Raw genomic sequence first — 19,500 nt, 5'->3', positions numbered from 1 at the left:
TGAACAGATGCCTATTCTTCAGTGCTGTGTCTGCAGATTATTGTTGTTCTTTGGGAACACTGTAAAGACAAATAAAGATTTCCAGAGTGCTCTGATATTACAGTGATGAACAGTGTAAGAGCTCTGTGAGGTAATTACTGATTCTCTTTCCATTCACAGAGAGCCATAAAGTGGGCCAGATACAGAACAAGTGTTTGGTAAGCACTATTATTCATTCTATATATTGATACAAGACAAAAATCTTCCACAGATCAGGAATTCTGGAACAATCTCACTACAGAAAACTTGATTTTGGAACCCATACCTTTCTCTCAACCTACCTATTTGCATGCATAACACTTATAGGTGGTGGAGTCACCATCACTGGAGGTGTTTAGGAAGAGACTGGATGGGGTGCTTGGTGCCATGGCTTAGTTGACTAGATGGTGTTGGGTGATAGGTTGGACTTGATGATCTCAAAGGTCTTTTCCAACCTGGTTAATTCTATTCTATTCTATTCTATTCTCATTCCATTCTATTCTCATTCCATTCCATTCCATTCCATTCTAACAAGCCTTTTAATGAACACATTAGAAAAAAAACATCACAAGGATGGAATACAAATCCTTCAAACAACAAACCACCCCAAATCTAAAGTAAGCTGGAGTAACTAGCTACTAAAACAACCTGATTAGTTCAAACCATTCTTACACTTAGCATAAAACTCAATGGCCATGCTCCAGATATGAGCTTGAAAAAATACACAAGGTATTTCCTCAGATTTAGAGAATCTTATACAAGAGTTTATATTTTCCCTTCTACGAACCCACTACCTCCCATCATCCAAAACAATACCAAGTGGCAAAGTCAGGTACTAAAAATTCTAGATCTGAAAGGTTTTGTGGGTAAAGCCCCCCCAAGCAATCCACACAAACTCCCCACATGGTAGTCAGCCTAAAGTTATGGAAAGCTATTTACTGGCAATAAATGTAATGCTTCTAAAATGAGTCAGTCTACTGCCTAGATTCCTCAGTAAATTGTAGCTTTGTCAGATTAACCAGCAATAGGAATCCCAACAGCGAAAGATAAAGGAATTCTTACTAATTTAGGTTCTTGAAGATGCTCATGTATCACAATAAGGAATGTGGGTTAATTTTCTCAAGAAGTTTTAAGATTCCTTTAACCTGGGAACTGTTGATTATTGTGTATTCTCTCCCTTCCTCTTTCTATTTTTGTCCTCCAAACGTATTGCTATTTATTCCTGTGAATACTTTGATATTGAGCAGAGGTGGCCATAAAAGGCAAGAGGAAAAAGCTTACTCTGAATTCCACTACCATCTTAGATCAAAACAAGCCTAATAGAATTCTAATATCTGACTTCTGCTAATTTAATACATCAAGAGTTCCTGTGATTCTCAATCTAAATGTACAAAGAAAAGAGTAGATGTTAATCAACATGAGGCCACACACAGCCCTTAGACAATGGCACTGTGATTGCCCATTGGAATGTGCTGCCCGGGGAGGTGGTGGAGTCACCATCATTGGAGCTGTTTAGGAGGAGACTTGACAGGGTGCTTGGCTTCATGGTTTAGTAGTGTTGGAGGATGGGTTGGACCCGATGATCTTGAAGGTCTCTTCCAACCTGGTCTATTCTATTCTATTCTATTCTATTCTATTCTATTCACTCAGCTGGGATTGAGATCACTGGTGGACCCAAGTTAAAATGAATGAACAATCAGAGAGCAATTTCAAGAGATTTTGCAAAAGCTGTTACTTTAAATCATGCTAGAGCACATTAACAAGAAAGCAAGATTATTATTCAGGGCATAAAAATCAACTCAAATGTTTTTAAGTTATCAACAAAAACACTGATCCACTGCAAATGGAAATTCCTTCTGTTAGAGAAAAGTAGCCCTATTAACATCAGGCACAGCAGATTAGAATACATGCAGTGTTAGAATGGCCCACTGGAGCAGCACGTTAGTTTGCACTCACAAAAGTGGTATCTTGCTTCAACACAGGAGCACAACAGAAGTGTTTCAGGGAAATTCTTTCCCATTGTGCAATTTATGTCATTTCAGGAAGACTGGCAAAATCAGCAGTGAGTGACATACCTTTCAGACAGAAAAGAGCTTTGAGGAGAAGAGCTTAATATTTGACATGTCTGTAGGCTGGCAACAGACGATGAGGGTAGTTGACCTGACTGTAATTTGTCATCATCAGATAAATTGGTAGCAATTATTACGTGGCTGTCTGTGTATTTCCTTCCAATTTTCGTCCTCAGGACATTCGTCAAGATAACTTGAGGTTGCCTGCCATACATATAACAGTCAATCATAAATACTGCACTGAAATCTAGAGACATCAACTTCTTGTTAAAGGGGCTTGATAATCATCAAACATCATTACTTTCAGTGCCTTAGAGATGGATGAGATGTGACATGGAATTTAATACCCAAGGTAAGCAGATAAACACAAGAAAGCAACAAGAGACCAGGGTATGAAATCCTAGCCATGTGATTTCACCTTATACAATACACAACTCGTTGCCTTTAACCTATCATCCAAGCATCAGTTAAAAAAATGGTAAAGATTTTGCTCTTAAGAGCTTTCATGACATTTCTGCACACATTTCTCAGAACTATGAAACAATCTTGATTTCCCTGTAAACAAGAAGCCTCCAGTAAAAGAGTGCATTTTCTCAAGCACTTGGTCAACAGGCAGAAAAGTAGCATGCACACACACAAAAAGGCAGCATTAGATTTTGCTTCCTTCCTCAAGATTCAGGTGGCAGTCTCCAGAACACCAATAGCGAGGCTCAGAAAAACAGCTGCAGGTGTTACAAGCGTCAAAAATAAGCTAAGCAGAACTATGAAAATGCAGCTGCCCACCTGAGCAGGAACATTAAGAGCAGCCCAACTTACTTCATACAATGCCACTGCAGTCAGCTTGTTGTATAGCCCTTGATTTAACCACTTAGTTTGCATTAGGATGTGATGTTATGGGCTTTTTTTAATCTGTTATGAACAACATTCTCTTTTGGGCATCGAGTGCTTAATTCTGCTGTTGTCCACAGTCATCCACAAAGCGTACTCCGGCACATATGTGTGATGTCTGGGGAGTACTGAGATCTCCTCTTGCACCAAAACATAAATTTGCTTTTAATCAGGGGACTACCTTAACAAACAAGATGTTGCAGAGGCATACAATGAGGATTGAGAGGAAAAGTCTAATATAGAACACCACTCTAGTCTGGATGTAAACTGCAATAAATGAAGTCCCTGCTCTGAAACTCAGGAGCAAAAACTCAGTGTCAAGCTGCGCCAGGGGAGGTTTAGGCTGGATGTGTTAGGAAGTTGTTCTTCATAGAAAGTGATTGGCCATTGGAATGTGCTGCCTAGGGAGGTGGTGGAGTGACCATCACTGGAGGTGTTTAGGAAGAGACTGGATGGGGCACTCAGTGCCATGGTTTAGTCAATTAGATGGTGTTGGGTGATAGGTTGGACTCAATCTCAAAGGTCTTTTCCAACCTGGTTAATTCTATTCTATTCTATTCTCCCTGACCACTGACAGGGGGAGAGAGATACTGGCCTTTTTATGCTTTTCCTCAGATTCTTTGTACCAGTTCTATTTTCATGAGTAGTTTGAAACAGTAACAGCTAAAATCTGCCTTGATACCTTCTCTGAGGAAAGAGGGCAGTTAAATGCAAGTTTATTCTTTTCACAAGAATAAAAAAGCCACCAATATTTTGAAAGTCCAGTGGCTGAATCAGAATGAATTGGTCTTGTCAGCACAGGACACTCTAGAAGCCATCTGTTCAGAAAATCCACTACAACATGCCAGGCACCATCTCTGTGATTAGGAAAAGGAACCAAGTATAAAGAAATTCAGTCACATAAAGATGGCATGAGGATGAGAATACAGTTCATGAACAGGACAAGTGTGGTACAACAAAGAATATCCACGAGGAAACAGCTGCAAGTAAAATTATTTTGCTTAGTGACAGAAGAAGGCAACATACCTTTTAGAGAGAAAAAGGCTTTGGAGAGTAGGGTTTAAAAATTGCCGTATCTTAAGGCTGGCAACAGATGATGAGGGTGGTTGATCTGACTGTAGCTTGCCAGCATCAGAAAGATTAGCACCACTTTTAGGTTGCACCTGTGTGTATTTTCTTCCTATTTTCGTCGTCAGGACATTCGTCAAGATAACTTTGGGTTGCCTGCCATACATATAACAGTAAGTGAACAATAACGGTGCTGAGACTTTCTTAAGACACACAAGTTCAACAAAGCTTCTCTCCAAGTTTCCTGTCTTTGCACCATACCTTTTACCTTCAGTAGAATTAAGCTCCTTTCCCTGACAACTCACAAAGCTTTCTCTTTGGAGAAAGGGAATCATGAACGCTGTATATATTAGGATTAGAATAGAATTAACCAGGGTGGAAAAGACCTTTGAGATCATCTCTTAATGAAGACAGCCTTCCAAAGTTTATTCTTCTGGAATCAAGGACTACCACATTCATCTGTGATTCTGAAGAGGGAAAGTTTCAGTGCAGAAGCATGGAAATTCTGGTGCATTTTTTGTTGGGAAATGTTGGAAGGTGTGTCACTGTGGCCTCACAAATTATTGTGGAAGTATACACTTGAGTATATACAGGGTATTAGACTACATATTAGAAAGAAAGTCTTTACAGTAAGGGTGGTGAGACACAGAAACATATTGCCCAGGGAGGTTGTGACACAGTCTCAAGCTGTACCAGGGGAAGTTTAGGCTCTAGGTGAGGAGAAAGTTCTTCACAGAGTTGTTGGCCATTGGAATGTGCTGCCCAGGGAGGTGGTGGAGTCACCATCCCTGGAGGTGTATGAGAAGGGACTGGACATGGCACTTGGTGCCATGGTTTAGTAGTCATGAGGTGTTGGGTGACAGGTTGGACTTGATGATCTTTGAGGTCTTTTCCAACCTTACTGATTCTATGATTCTATTCTATGACTGCCCCCTTCCTGGAAGCATTCATGCCTAGGTTGGACGAGGCCTTGAGCAACCTGGTCTAGTTGGAGGTGTCCCTGCCCCTGGCAAGGGAGTTGGAACTACATAACCTTCAGGGTCCCTTCCAAGCTAAACCATTCTATGAAATCTATAATATGAAAACAAGCACTCATATTGTGGCATCTTCTTTTAGGAGCATTGGTGCCCATATCACAAATTAGATTATGGTCTTGCTAGAATAATAAAATAAAATCAAGATGAAAACTTGAAAAAGTGAAAACTGCTGAAAAAGAGATGTGGTGGAACAAAAAAAAATAAAGAAAAAAATCTGGAACTGCCATGCTAAAGAAATATGTTGAATTTGGTGATGATGTTTCAAATCATGATGTTTGACTTGACTTGCTGGAACGTGTCCAGAGAAGGGCAACAAAGCTGGGGAGGGGTTTGGAGCACAGCCCTGTGAGGGGAGGCTGAGGGAGCTGGGGTTGCTTAGCCTGGAGAAGAGGAGGCTCAGGGGAGACCTCATTGCTCTCTACAACTCCCTGAAGGGAGGCTGTAGCCAGGTGGGGGTTGGTCTCTTCTCCCAGGCAACCAGCACCAGAACAAGAGAACAAAGTCTCAAGCTGCAGCAGGGAAGGTTTGGGCTGGATGGTAGGAAGAAGTTCTTCATAGAAAGAGTTATTTGCCATTGGAATGTGCTGCCCAGGGAGGTGGTGGAGTCACCATCACTGGAGGTGTTTAGAGAGAGACTTGATGGGGTGCTTGGTGCCATGGTTTAATTGATTACATGGTGCTGGGTGATAGGCTGGACTCGATCTCAAAGGTCTCTTCCAAGATGGTTAATTCTATTCTATTCTATTCACATAGTCCCTGTATTTGGCTTTTTCAGTAATTGTCACAGGTTGAAAATCTTGTGTTAACAAGATTCATGACCCCTCACTGCTCTTGAAAAGCCAGTAATGTTTCTTTGCACAGCTTAGAGAACCTGCATATAAGCTATGAAAGCTGGTCAGTCTTCTGAGATCTGTGTCACTGAATACCATGATGCATAAGCAATCAACTGTGTTTTTCTTGGAGCACTGCTGTGCATTGCCTTCCCACTTTTCTTCTTTGATCATGCACCCTTATCAGTAAAAGTATTTTGAGCACATATCTTGAACATGTTTAATTATAGACAGATGTTATATATTATATACATTAAAAGTAATCTCTATTTGTGTTCTATAAAAGAGGCAATCAAAAAATACCCATTTTATTTATTAATGGTACACAAAGTGTTTCTTCCTTGCACTCCAATGAATTGTCTTGTACACACCAACCCTTAAAAAACACTCTCTAGCCAATGAACAATAAGACTAAATGGTAACCACTCAAATGTGGGTAACTTAAGCTCAAGTGAAGACAGTTAGCTTTTCTTTGGGAAAGCAGAGTGGAGCCAAGTGGTGCAGAGCTAAAGTTTTGTCTGAATTAAATAAAATAAAGAAAAATAAATTATGAGGGATTAAAAAAGCCCCAAACCAACCAAAGACACCACCACCACACCAAACACTTCTAAATGAAGGCACTCTGATGCCAAGAATATGGACAGGAGGGAAAGTGTTAATGTAAGGGAATGGTCCTATGTAGCTGATGGAAAAGCAATCCACGGTTTCTGAACTGAGAGACTGACTCTCTGAAGGCAATGAGAGGTTATATGTACCTGTCATATAGACAGTGTCATTAGAAAACTGACCTAAATAAACCACAGGATTGCTACAGAATGTCTTAGTGTCAAGAAAAGGCAAGCCTACATTCAGTCTTTTACCTAGACCTGGATATACTCTATGACTACCAGTACAAAGTAACTTCCTGGTTTTTTCAGAACTAATTGCAGAGTCTGAACCTGTGCTTCAAATGCTGCAGACCTTAAAAAAAGGTTAGTTCTGCACTCCATAGATCCAGAAGGTGAAGTCTGATTTAGAGATATGATTTAGCTACTGAAACGCCTAGAAAGCAAATATATGTGAGGAACAGCTTAGTAAGGGGTCAGAGTGGCTGGAGAGCTGCCAAACAGAGAGGGACCTGGGGGTGCTGATTGACACCCACCTAAACATGAGCCAGCAGTGTGCCCAGGTGGCCAAGAGGGCCAATGGCATCCTGGCCTGTATTAGGAATAGTGTGGCCAGCAGGAGCACGGAGGTCATTGTGCCCCTGTACTCTGCATTGGTTAGGCTGCACCTTGAGTACTGTGTCCAGTTCTGGGCCCCTCAGTTTAAGAAGGACATTGAGACACTTGAACGTGTCCAGAGAAGGGCAACGAGGCTGGGGAGAGGCCTTGAGCACAGCCCTGTGAGGAGAGGCTGAGGGAGCTGGGATTGTTTAGCCTGGAGAAGAGAAGGATCAGAGGTGACCTCATTGCCCTCTACAACTACCTGAAAGGTGGCTGTAGCCAGGAGGGGGTTGGTCTCTTCTCCTAGGCAACCAGCATCAGAACAAGGGGACACAGTCTCAAGCTGCACCAGGGGAGGTTTAGACTCGAAGTGAGGAGAAAGTTCTTCACTGAGCGAGTCATTCGTCATTGGAATGAGCTGTCCAGGGAGGTGGTGGAGTCGCCGTCCCTGGAGGTGTTCAAGGGGAGATTGGACGTGGCACTTGGTGCCATGGTCTAGTCGTGAGGTCTATTGAGACAGGTTGGACTTGATGATCCTTGGGGTCTCTTCCAACCTTAGTTATACTGTGATAATGTGATACTAATGTCTTAGATGGTGGAGCTCAACTGTAGTAGCCTAGTGAACATCTGTAAAGCCTGCAAAACAAACCAAGAGACTTATTTTCCATGCAAGTCCCCACTGAGTCAGCTTTTTTCTGAGCTTGTCCAGAGTTGATACATTAACCATAACTGAATAGATCAGAAGAGCTTACAGCAACCAGACTTACCATCTGGTGTTTGTCCAGCTGTAAGGTATATTAAACATAAGGGATATATAAATGATATCTAAGGAAATAAATATATTATATATATAAATCTAGAAATATACATTTAAGAAACCTGGTAAAAATTCAAAATCCAGCTAAACTGTTGAGAAGATTTACAACCAGTAAAAGGCAATTTCAAGTTAGGAGTTATCAAGTAACTCATGCAAATTCATTTTAATGAAACTAGGTATTTTCTATTGTGCTTTAATTTCTTCCTTTAAACCAAGGAAGATAAACTACCTTAGAGGTCCAGTTGCCAAAGAACTATAGTGGAAAGACATTACATCTTTTCAGGTACCCCTCTAACACAACTTTAAATTATAAATCAAACCTTGAAATATCCAAATGGTGTTCTTTATGAAACATTTCAGTGTCCTGATTAGAATCAAACCCCAAGCCTAAGAGTCTAATTCCCAGATCTAAGCTTCTTCAGTTTTCATTGTCACACCTGTCAGAAATGCCAGATTTTTCTTTCTACTGGTCAAACACAAGGCATCATAAAGCCTCAATAATTCTGTCATTCTGTGAAATGTTACTAAGTTTAGCCAGCTTGCAAGGTAATTAGTCCAGTGGGAACACACATGGCCACAAAGTCTTTGTTTCTATTTTATAATCAGGACCTGTAATGATAATAAAAGATCCCAATCTTGAGGGTCTTTAAAAATATCATGATGACAGAGAAAGGCCACAGCAAGAGGTAAAGGAGTCAGAAGCAACATTTGCAGTGATTTGGTTTCCTGAGTGTTATTAGATACAGAATTTGTAACGTGCCCCACTGCCTTGATTCAAATAATGTTTACAAGTTTTACATGAGTATCTTTGTAAAAATTGTCTTCCAACTTAAAGCACAGACACCCTTGTGCAATTAGCTTTGCACTGAAGATGTGCACCAAGGAAAGGAACCTTCAACAAAGTGGGGAAAAAAATAGTATACATTTAGCTGAGACTTCGAGTAACCCATTCTAGTGGAAGCTGTCCCTGCCCACGGCAAGGAGGTTGGGCCAAGATGATTTTTACAGTCCCTTTCAACCCAAACCATTCTACAAATCTATGTCAGCATCAGGCTAAAGTGTAAGTTTTTGACTGAAGACCTCAATAAGACAACTGATTGTGACCTGATCTCCGGAGCTGTACAGTGGCATCAGAGCTTTCAATGGCTTCTCTTTCTGAAAGAGGAATGGCATCTGGCATCATATCTTAAAAACTCACCTCATTAAAACTGAGCATAGCATAGACTCAGGAAAAACATCTACAATTCAGTCAGCCTGTACCTCTGTAAACAACGGTTGAGAGACAGATCCCTAAATTAAGTGTCAAATTGTCTACAGAATGGGGCAAGTGAGTCACACCCAAGGCATTTTAAAAGACAAAAAACAGTGTCAAGCAGGAAAAAAACAACAAGGAAATCACACATTAAAAGCAAGTCCCACCAGCAAGTAACCTGTGTAACAGCAATACTGGAGGCATCTTGAAGAAGAAAGACTAAAGGTGCTTATTTTTGTTTCTGAAGTAAGCACCTTCTGTACATTCTCTGATCTCTCCCCCAAAGCAGAAAAAGATACGCAAGTAAAGGTGATGAAAACATACTTACATGTGGAAGGACTGAACAGACAAAACAAAAGTATCATGAAAAATGCAATCAGCTACTCCTGGCAAGTCTCATGCCACTTTTCACAGGCAAAACCAGTCTATCCTACCTTGGAAAGCACAGGACCAGAAGTAATGAAATGTTTGTACTGCTCTGGGCAAAATGTTTGACCTCTGTTTCAGCCAATAATCAGAGCTGTGAGATCCAGATCCTTTCTCAGTGATCATACTTGTGTACACAGCAGCGGTACAACCACCTGCTCTAATTTGTTCAAATTTGTATTAGAAAGTAATCAAAATGAGACCTGAAGGCCACTGACTCCTTTTTGGAGTAAATTATTATTGTTTACACCATCATCTTCACACCTACATTCCTCTACAAGTAAATAAAATTTTGGGAAAATAGATGTTTTTATAGTGGGATCATAGGATGGCTTCATTTGGAAGGGAACTCTGAGACTGAAGCCACATACCATGCAAGGGTCACTCCATCAGGTCCCATAAAAGCTGAACATCCATCCCGAGTTTACAGAATAAAGCCACTGATAGATCTGACGTGCATTATCTGAGCTTCTGCAGCATGCACACAGCTCAGGAGGTCCTTGGCCTTTCAGAGTCCAAAGGAATAATATGGATACACTATTACTGAGGTGAAAATGTGTCACAGTCACTGACACTACCCTGTTGAGAAGAATGCCTGTCTGTCCTCCTGCTACTTCAAGGTCCTGACCTTTCATCAACTGACTAGAAGTCAAATGCCTTAACATCAGACTTGAACACCCCTACTAAGCTCCTTGCTGGACCAGGAGCTTCTTACTACCACAGTGTGCTGGTCAGGACAAAGGAAAACAGTATGTGTCTGCCACAGAAACCTATGGGGTCAGCTGTTAGATATCTTTCAATTAGTGTTTAAATACTGTGTTGAAAGAATCACACCTCTTACTGAAGTGCTTCTCTGATCCTCCCCCTAAAGAATACTTGACAAACTACCTTGAGAAGCTTGACATTCAAAAGTGGCATTTTGTTCCTTTTTGTTCCATTTTGTTTATTTCCTTCTGTTTCCCTCTTGGGAGAATGGAAGAATAATACAGCTGAAAGAAGTGGATGACTCTAAGCTCTGTTTATAAATGGTGAAAGCCACCCTGAATATAGTGTTAGATACTTCCTTGACAAAAAAAAAAGTAGTGTTTTATAAATGGGATATAAAATACAAACATTATACCTATCTCTCTGCAATTACACAAACAAATCCAACTACTTGTGTTTCACAACAGTCCTAATTGGTTTGTGACACAGTCATGCTGATGTGTAAGAGATCTCTAGTGTATGAAAAGGACTAGGAATTAACCTGCCCTACGAGCCCTATCAGGGATCAAAGACAAACCACCTGACAGTGACTTTTCCAAGGCCATGAGCAGTGGTGGTGTTCAAGTGACAGCAGCTGTAGTTGCTGATTCCAGCCCCCACCATCTTATGGCAGAGCAGGCCTGACAAAGGCCATCAACTCCCAAATCATCTAGAACTTCAGTTAGAAACACAGGCAAGAGTAGGCTTGTGTTAACACCTCCACTTTGGCCTTTCTGACTAAAATTAGGTGGCCACAGCAATGCTCAAGCAACATATTAGATGAAATGTGCCCCCCTGAATATTTGAGCTTAAGCCCTATCAACCAAGAATGCTGGGGTTTAAAATATCAGGAGCTAACAGGAGCTGGTCAGGGAGACTTATTTCCTGCTTTTCAACACAAATGAAAAATTACTCATTGGAAAGAAAGAACAGAGAAACTTTTGCATTAGAAAGAGTCTCAGCATATCACTTCACACTTCCCTGTGTTTTGTCAGTTCTCAGACTCTCACAGCACCACTTTAGAACCTGTGTGCTCTTTCTACTTACTATGCAAGGAGATCAGTGTGTTGATTTTTCACTCTCGGAGAAACACATGGTATCCCAAAGGAATACATAGAACAAGCTTTATTGCAAACAGTAATACAGTTTATATGACACAGAACACCCCATCTAGTATCTAGATATGCATCTTTGAAAGTAAAACAATGCACAGGTTCAATATCTCCATATTTACTGTCTTAAGAGTCTACATTTCTCACTGATGTGCTAGAAAGAGTTTTGGTAAAGCACTAATGGAACACCCACAAATGCTACTTGAAAGTCTCTCACATTATTCAAATTAACATATATATAATAGAAAACTAAAATATGTAACAGTTCCAAAGGTAGCTGTTTGGTTGGGTTTTTTCCCCCCAAAGCTTCTCAAAACTGAAAAGCCAGTTCAAAGCTTACAGAAAAACCTTTGGAGATTGGTATCAGATAGTAACCATCTCATAGAATAATTAAAACTCAGGAAGCTGCAATTAACACAGCTTTTAAATTATGTTTGGTTGACCTTGTGAGCTGCTCCCTCAGGTAAAGTTACTAAGAGAAGTATTTTGAGGTAAGGACACAGTCTCAAGCTGTGCCAGGGGAAGTTTAGGCTTGAGGTGAGGAGAAAGCTCTTCACAGAGAGAGTTGTTAGCTGTTGGAATGTGCTGCCCAGGGAGGTGGTGGAGTCACTGTCCCTGGAGGTGTTCAAGAGGGGACTGGACATAGCACTTTGTGCCATGGTTTAGTAGTCCTGAGGTGTTGGGTGACAGGTTGGACTTGATGACTTTTGAGGTCTTTTCCAACCTTATTGATTCTATGATTCTAAGTACATGTAAACTGAGATCTATGTCTCTGAGTCAGAGTATGAAAAATTAATGCAGCATCTATTGTAAGCTCTGCTCTTCCTCACAACAGCTTGAAGCATTCTGAATACAAGAATCAGGCTAAGTGATTATTCACAAGTCATAAAACCACTGAATTTAACAGTGTCAAAATCACTTGCTGTCACTCAATCTTTACCTTTGCACCTTGTTTTTAACAGCCTCTCCTGACAAGAAATCACTTCAAGCTATTATTATTATTATGGTTAAGCTCCATTCAAAGTAGGGCAGAGAATCTACACTCTTAATTATTTAGATTTGAATCTTTGTGGAATAACAATTGCTTCAGATAAACATAATTCCATCATGAAGTCATTGTGTTCCTAGCTGATGTTAATGAATCTAAGTCTACATTCTCATCTTTATTTCTCAACTACAGCACTCACAGCTTCAAAGTTTTCTTGGTCAAAGCTCAATCATCTGGCTGACAGCTTCAGAGAGGTATTTTTACAAATTTGCCATAATCTCAAAGAAAAGGTTTTCAGTCTCAGCCACAGAGCATAAAGAAGTTTCCAAACACCCACACTGTGGTGTTTTGACTGTAACATAGAGAGAAAACCTCGATTTTTTTTACTGCCCTCCCCTACTAATCATCGTATTGCTTGGGATTCTTGTTCTGTTGTTTTTGTTTCTTCTTGGTTTTAAGCTGATAAAGCCAGGTTAATGGTGGTGAATTACAAAGCAAAAAAAAATTACAAGATAATCCAAGAACCTTCTAAAATACCTAAAATGTCTAGGAGTAGAACAATCATTGACATTTAGAGTAATGAACACCTTTCAGGATTCCAAGCAGGTAAACAAAGCAGTAATTCCTCTCCTAAGTGTTGCACTCCTGATGTCACAGCCTTGTGTTAAAAGCAAAGAAAAAGAAGTTATGGTTGTCATCAATTAACCATGACTCTCTGAAAGTGGGCTACCTAACAGCGTGGAAACCATCTCAATGTGACACAAATAATTAGCTAGAGATCAGAGTCACCCGTCCACAAGGAAGAATACAACTCCGAATACAAAAGAGAGAAGAACTAACTTTGAGATGACTCCTTACCCAATGGATTCTTCATCATTACAGTTGTGTTTGCCACCATCCTTTTTCCTCTTTCCTTTTCTGGAAGACTTTCTGCTGTTGGGACTTAATTTCCACTGAAATAAAACAGATAAAATGGGTGCAGGGTCCAACAGAAAAAAAGGGAACAATGCCAGACATGGAAGCAATGCCACTGATCAAATGAAGCAGAGACACAATTTTGCAGAGAACAAATTTGCTTGATTTAAAAAGCTTTCACCCACTGATCCTGAATGGAATTTTTCCCTGAAGAAATTTGACAATACAGGGCAATTTAATAACTTGCTTACTTGAAGGAGGGACATCCTAAACAGGGACTTTAATATTAGGCCTGATTTACATACTCACAAATATGCAAGATAACCTTTACTTTCTTTCACTCCATGCACTTAACCAAATTGCATTCCACTCAGACAAAATTGAGAAGGAAAAGGAATTGGAAAGTTTGGTACTTGTATGGAAAAATCCACAAGAGCAAGACTTCACCTTATCAAGTCTCCTCCTAAACACCTCCAATGATGGTAACTCCACCACCTCCCTGGGCAGCACATTCCAATGGGCAATCACTCTCTCTGTGAAGAATTTCTTCCTAACATCCAGTCTGAACCTCCCCTTGTGCAGCTTGAGACTGTGTCCTCTTGTTCTGGTGCTGGTTGTCTGGGAGAAGAGACCAAACCCCACCTGGCTACAGCCTCCCTTCAGGGAGTTGTAGAGAACAATAAGGTCTCCCCTGAGCCTCCTCTTCTCCAGGCTAATCAACCCCAGCTCCCTCAGCCTCTCTTCGTAGGGCTTGTGTTCCAAACCCTTTACCAACTTTGTTGCCCTTCTCTGGACACGTTCCAGCAAGTCAACATCACTGGAGGTGTTTAGGAGGAGAGTTGATAGGGTGCTTGGTTGCATGGTTTAGTTGATTAGGTGGTGTTGGATGATGGGTTGGATGTGATAATCTTGAAGGTCTCTTCCAACCTGGTTTATTCTATTCTATTCAATTTTCCAAATTCTCTTACCTACCAGAATTCACTTATATCCTCAAATTAAATAAATGATGCCCCACCAAAACACATAGTTAATTTTGCAATCCCAGAACCCTACCTCCCTCTGCCATTACCTTCTCCTAATTTCTCCTCACTTTTTATTTATTTATTTCTTAATATAAAAGATAAACCAAAGAGAATTTTGAAAAGCATGCCAGCCAGACTGAAAGCAAACAAATTCACTTTTCTTTCTGCTTAAGTGTGGAGTGAAAGGGCATCTGAAAAATTGATGCCTATGCCTGTTTCACATACTTCAGTGCATGCCAAATCGATCTTTCCCTACCAGAGGGGCCAACCCTAATGGAAAACATCCTCATTATTAAAACAGCTGGCAGCAAGAAATTGCCTTGAAGTTGCTCTCCCCTTCTGCTTTCAAACATCTAGCTCACCTCACAGCCCTGGTCTTCAAGAATGTTGAGACCTGTGTGCCCCAAAACACTGAAAGCTGGACAAAATTGCTCAAGCAACATGGACCAAATTCTAGCAGCACTAACCATGACAGACCATTGTATGGACAAGGCAACAACCTTTCTTTTAATGATAATACCTCAGGAGCAAGCTTTTAATATAGAATATACAGACTAGTCAAATTTATAGAAACAGGTAAAGAAATAAGGTAATCAATTTATCCAGTCTATTCACTAATTTTACGGAGGCAGACAGAAAACCAGAAAGAATTCCATGCCTGCTGTCTGACACTGCCCAAGAGCTCTCCCTGCTGCTTGCAACCACAGGAGACATAATTTTCAGCTTCAAATCCTGACTGTAATTGGATTTTCTGCTTACTCAAATTATTAACCATATTGAGCACAACCACACAGTGAATTTGTATTGCAGTATGCTCAAGTGACCAGGCCTACCAAGAGACCTGGGGCCCATTACCATCATGATTCTAAGCCAAAAAAATTCCTCACTTCCCTCACTAGGTTTTTGAAACTCCTTTCTGGCAGACCCTGTTTGCTCAGTCCCATGATTCTGAAAGCACTAAAGCCAGCACTGAAGTCAGTGATGAGCTGAAGGAGTCAAGAGTAGCAAAATGCATTTCCAACAGTTAGCATTTTAAGAATGCTTACTAAATCAGAATGGATCTAGAGAGGTAAATATTTGCTTCTATACGTGACTAAGATGATCAAGACAGTCATTTATGACAAATGTCATATAACCCTGGTCTTTTTGCCTTAATACTCAAATGTTATAACTGTATTAGCACCTAAAATTCTGTCAGACTCATACACTACTTAATATATTCCCTTAAAAGTCCAAGCTCTTGGACATAAATAACGACTAACTGAAAACTCAACATAAAATCCATTTTCATATCATCACGAAGAAACTTACATGACCTGAATATAACCTAGAAGGTTGAGGAATCAGAGGATAGTTAACTTTAAAAATTGTATTTGTCTTTAAATTAATTATTATTAAGATAATTTCAAATTACAGCTGAAGATCAACTTCACTTTTTAATGACTGAGGCTGGCAATACAGCACTAAGACCTCCAATTTTGTAATCATAGGCTTTCAGGCAGATTCCAGACCTACAGACTTGTTTCCTTCCAACACAATCTGTGTCAGATATTGGTCACAAGGCAGTATTCAACACTGGGGGGAAAAAAATCCAGCCTCCAAACCAGAAATAAAACCATATATAACATTCTCCTGCACGTTTTTCACTCTGAAGAACTACTTTTTACCTCTTTTAAATGATAGTCCCAGTGCTGGGAGCCTGGAATCCTTGCCAAAGGGGACTGAACTTGGACATCCTCTGACTTAGTGTTTGTTCTCTTCTTTGGTATACGAAACTGAAAATAGATGATGTTATACACATGATAAAACCAAATTATCCACTGGAGCTATGAGCTGACACACTGCCATGTACAAACTTTTCTTTAACTGGCAGGCAAAACCACAAAGTTGGAAGGGAAGCACTGAATTGTAACTAAATTTATATGCATTCCTCCTTGATAGTTGATCCTAAACCACCTGTCATACCAGCTAGTTTTAACAAATGAACTGCCTGAAAAGATTCTCCCTAGTTCATTAACTTGACAACAACTTCAAATGAGTGCCCAAAAGGGGAGAACCCACCCACCAGCACTTTCAGTTTTCTTATTTCTCTCTGAATTGTTTACAGTCTAACTTAATCATATAAACTTTGACAGGTTGGACTCGATGATCCTCGAGGTCTCTTCCAACCTTGGCGATACTGTAACTTAGAGAACAATCAGGAGCTGCATGGCATAACGAATGCCACACCAGGTTTGCTCTCAAGGGGAAAAACAAACAAACCAACCAGCTAACCCCCACCTCCCCCCACAAAAAAAATCAAGATGAAAAGTAATTATGTCTTAGAGTAGTATGAATATTTGTGTGATAATTTTGCATCAATATACAATAATGTACTCCAAAGGGAATCAGTTATTGCCATTGCCACCCTTTGTAAAAATGGAATCAGTGGCTTAGAAACTACTGAAAGATAAAGCAGTTAGTGATTTGTAGAATTTTGCCAATCCAGAAAAAAGAAAATATATGCAGAAAGTAATCTTTGTTCATTGACAGTCAAAACAAAAACATCAAACAAAATTTCTACCAGTTCATCAAGACACAGAAGGAGGGTCACATTTTCTATCAGTTAGTTAAAATCAAGCAACTGAAAGAACAAAATGTAAGCCTTGCCATTCTTCCAAGTATGCTGAGAAGCAAAACCTTCAACTGCAAGTGCAGCCAGATGAGAATGTATCGGAGAGGGAATGCAACATTTACATCTTTCAGACAACTGAGTGTCTCAGCCAGGAAAAAGCTGAATCTTCTCTCTATGACAGCCACTGTCAAGTGTATTATGAGCTTCATTTGCAAACTTCCAGATGCCTTACACCTTGTAAAATGAAATCACAAGCAAGGACTCTAGAACAGGGACACTAACAGCTTAATTAACACAGAAAGTGTGTTTGTTAACTCTGTATGCAGTCCTTCAGATAGGCCATAAATGAAGTACATTTACCATCTCTGTACCATAACAAGATAATTCTTCAGTTTGAATTGCAAGTCCTCTTATTCCTTCTTCACACTTCTTTGAAACAACCTGAGTTTCCATAAAGTAACTCAAACTGCTTTTGCCAGGCAAGTGTTGCAGTAACAAGTACACCTTTAGTAACAGATCCCTCCAATTATAAGAGATATAAACCTTACACACAGGCAAGACTAACACAAGTACCTCCCTTCCCATTAACATTTAAGGATTTAGATGTGCATTTATTTATTTATTTATCATGTGAAGAACATGTACAATTAGATAGTATGGATTTTTGTTGTGGCCTATAAACATGTTTTATCAGTCAGAATGCATTCTTCTGACATGAACCCTAGAGGCCAGGTACAATTGTTTTTCCTCCACACTTGCTGCCTGACTAGCATTTTCTGTTATCAGCATCCTGAAAACACATATTTATCTAAAAATTTTAACATGCATTTAAAGTTGCAAAGGTTTGGGTAACCTCTAAAATAACAGGTATCACTGAAACAGCTAAAGGCAGACTCAGAAAACAGAGATATAGGCAGACAGAAAGGGATAAAAAGCACACGATAGGATCAACAGCAAAATTTCCACCTCACTGTACAGTATCTTCCCAATACTTACACTCATTAAGAGGATTTAAACTAATTGTGGGCACTACAAACCAACATAAGAAGCACAAAGTCAAGAGGTAACCAACAGAGGTCCGTATCTATGGTAAGTGCAAGGTATGCAGCTGCCTCAGCTTTTCCCAAGAGAAAAGTGACTAATTCAACACATAGATGTACACACACACACTTAGGAGATTCCTCATCTAAACCAGCAGTACTTTTCTGAAGGTTCTCACCTGTGGGTGCAAGGCTCAGAGGAAATGACAAGGTAAAGGTAAAGAAGGTGCTGGAAACAGCATTCTGTTTCTGAAACACTAGACAGTCCTGACCTTACTCAATCAAATCCAATGCTGTGCCTATAATTTGTTTTCACCAGTGCTTCCAATGCTCTAATATGGATATTTTAGAAAAAAATAACTACCATAAGTAGTTATTTTAAGAAGTGAGTTCAGAGACTAACACATCATTTCCACACATTATAAGCGTGACATTTGATTGCATTGACCTGTGTTCGACAGCAGATATTACCACTGACTGCTTCTCAAATAAACTGGTGATTATGACTTTTACACTTGTTGTTACAAAAGCATGTTTCAACAAAACAAAAGCTGTGGAGAATGAAATTGGTCATGCAAACGCGTCAGCACACCCTAGGATACCCACAGCCTCAAAGTAAATGATTGCAAATTGTAGGAGCACTTACGCTGGCCTGACTTGAAGATGAGGTTTTTCCTTCCATGATTTTCTCTACTGAAAAACAGCATACAGAAGAAGCTTAGCAATTTGTGGCTTATTTATTCAAAGGGAAGCAGGACCACAGTAGTAGGCCCTAAGCAAGAGCAGGGAAATTTTTGAGCAAGCCAGCACAAAGAAAACTCATTCATCAAATGACTTTGAGTTGGAAGGGACCTTTAAATGATCATCTAGTCCAACTCCCCTGCCATGGGCAAGGACATCTTCTCACAGGTTCCTCAAGGCCCCATCCAACCTGACCTTGAACACTTGTGATGATGCATCCACAACTTCCCCGAGCACTTTGTTCCAGTGTTTTACCAGTCTCATAGGTCCCACCTAAATCTGTCCTCTTTCAGTTTAGAGCAATTGGCCTTGTCACTACAGGCCTTGGTAACAAGCCATGGACAGCCACAATACAAAAGAGACCTGAGCAAGGCAATTGCATGACGCAGAAACTTCAGCAGAAAAAGCTGTCCATCGCTGAGTGATGGACTCTGGTGTCTTTTTCACATCTACCATCTACCATAATTTACCAATATGAGAAACAAAGGAATTGAAAGAGTTCTTCGGAGAAAGGGTGATTGGCCAGTGGAATGTGCTGCCCAGGGAGGTGGTGGAGTCCCCATCTCTGGAGGTGTTCAAAAAAGGATTGGACATAGCACATAAAGCCATGGTTTAGTTGTCATGAGGTATTAGGTAATAAGTTGGACTTGATGATCTCTGAGGTCTTTTCCAACCTGGTTGATTCTATGATAAGGCTCTGGGTTGTTGGTGTGG

The 19,500-nt window shown here is 40.2% G+C and overlaps 1 protein-coding gene across 1 annotated transcript in view; it reads right to left on the bottom strand.

Annotated features, from left to right (window-relative positions):
• Positions 1-18,758, bottom strand: part of SENP7 (SUMO specific peptidase 7) — a 40,347-nt gene extending 21,589 nt beyond the window's left edge. Inside the window, exons 1-5 of the mRNA XM_009896997.2 lie at positions 18,692-18,758; positions 16,059-16,166; positions 13,313-13,407; positions 4,002-4,199; positions 2,094-2,291 (exon numbers count right to left, since the gene is read on the bottom strand). Coding sequence (XP_009895299.2) covers positions 2,094-2,291; positions 4,002-4,199; positions 13,313-13,407; positions 16,059-16,166; positions 18,692-18,727 — 635 coding nt within the window. The 5' untranslated portion in view covers positions 18,728-18,758. The remainder of the gene's footprint in view (positions 1-2,093; positions 2,292-4,001; positions 4,200-13,312; positions 13,408-16,058; positions 16,167-18,691) is intronic.
• Positions 18,759-19,500: the final 742 nt, after the last annotated feature.

This window comes from Dryobates pubescens, chromosome 8 (assembly GCF_014839835.1).
Source record: "Dryobates pubescens isolate bDryPub1 chromosome 8, bDryPub1.pri, whole genome shotgun sequence".
NCBI lineage: Eukaryota > Metazoa > Chordata > Aves > Piciformes > Picidae > Dryobates > Dryobates pubescens.
Note: the sequence above shows the minus strand (reverse complement) of the source record. Positions and strands in the feature narration are given on the sequence as shown.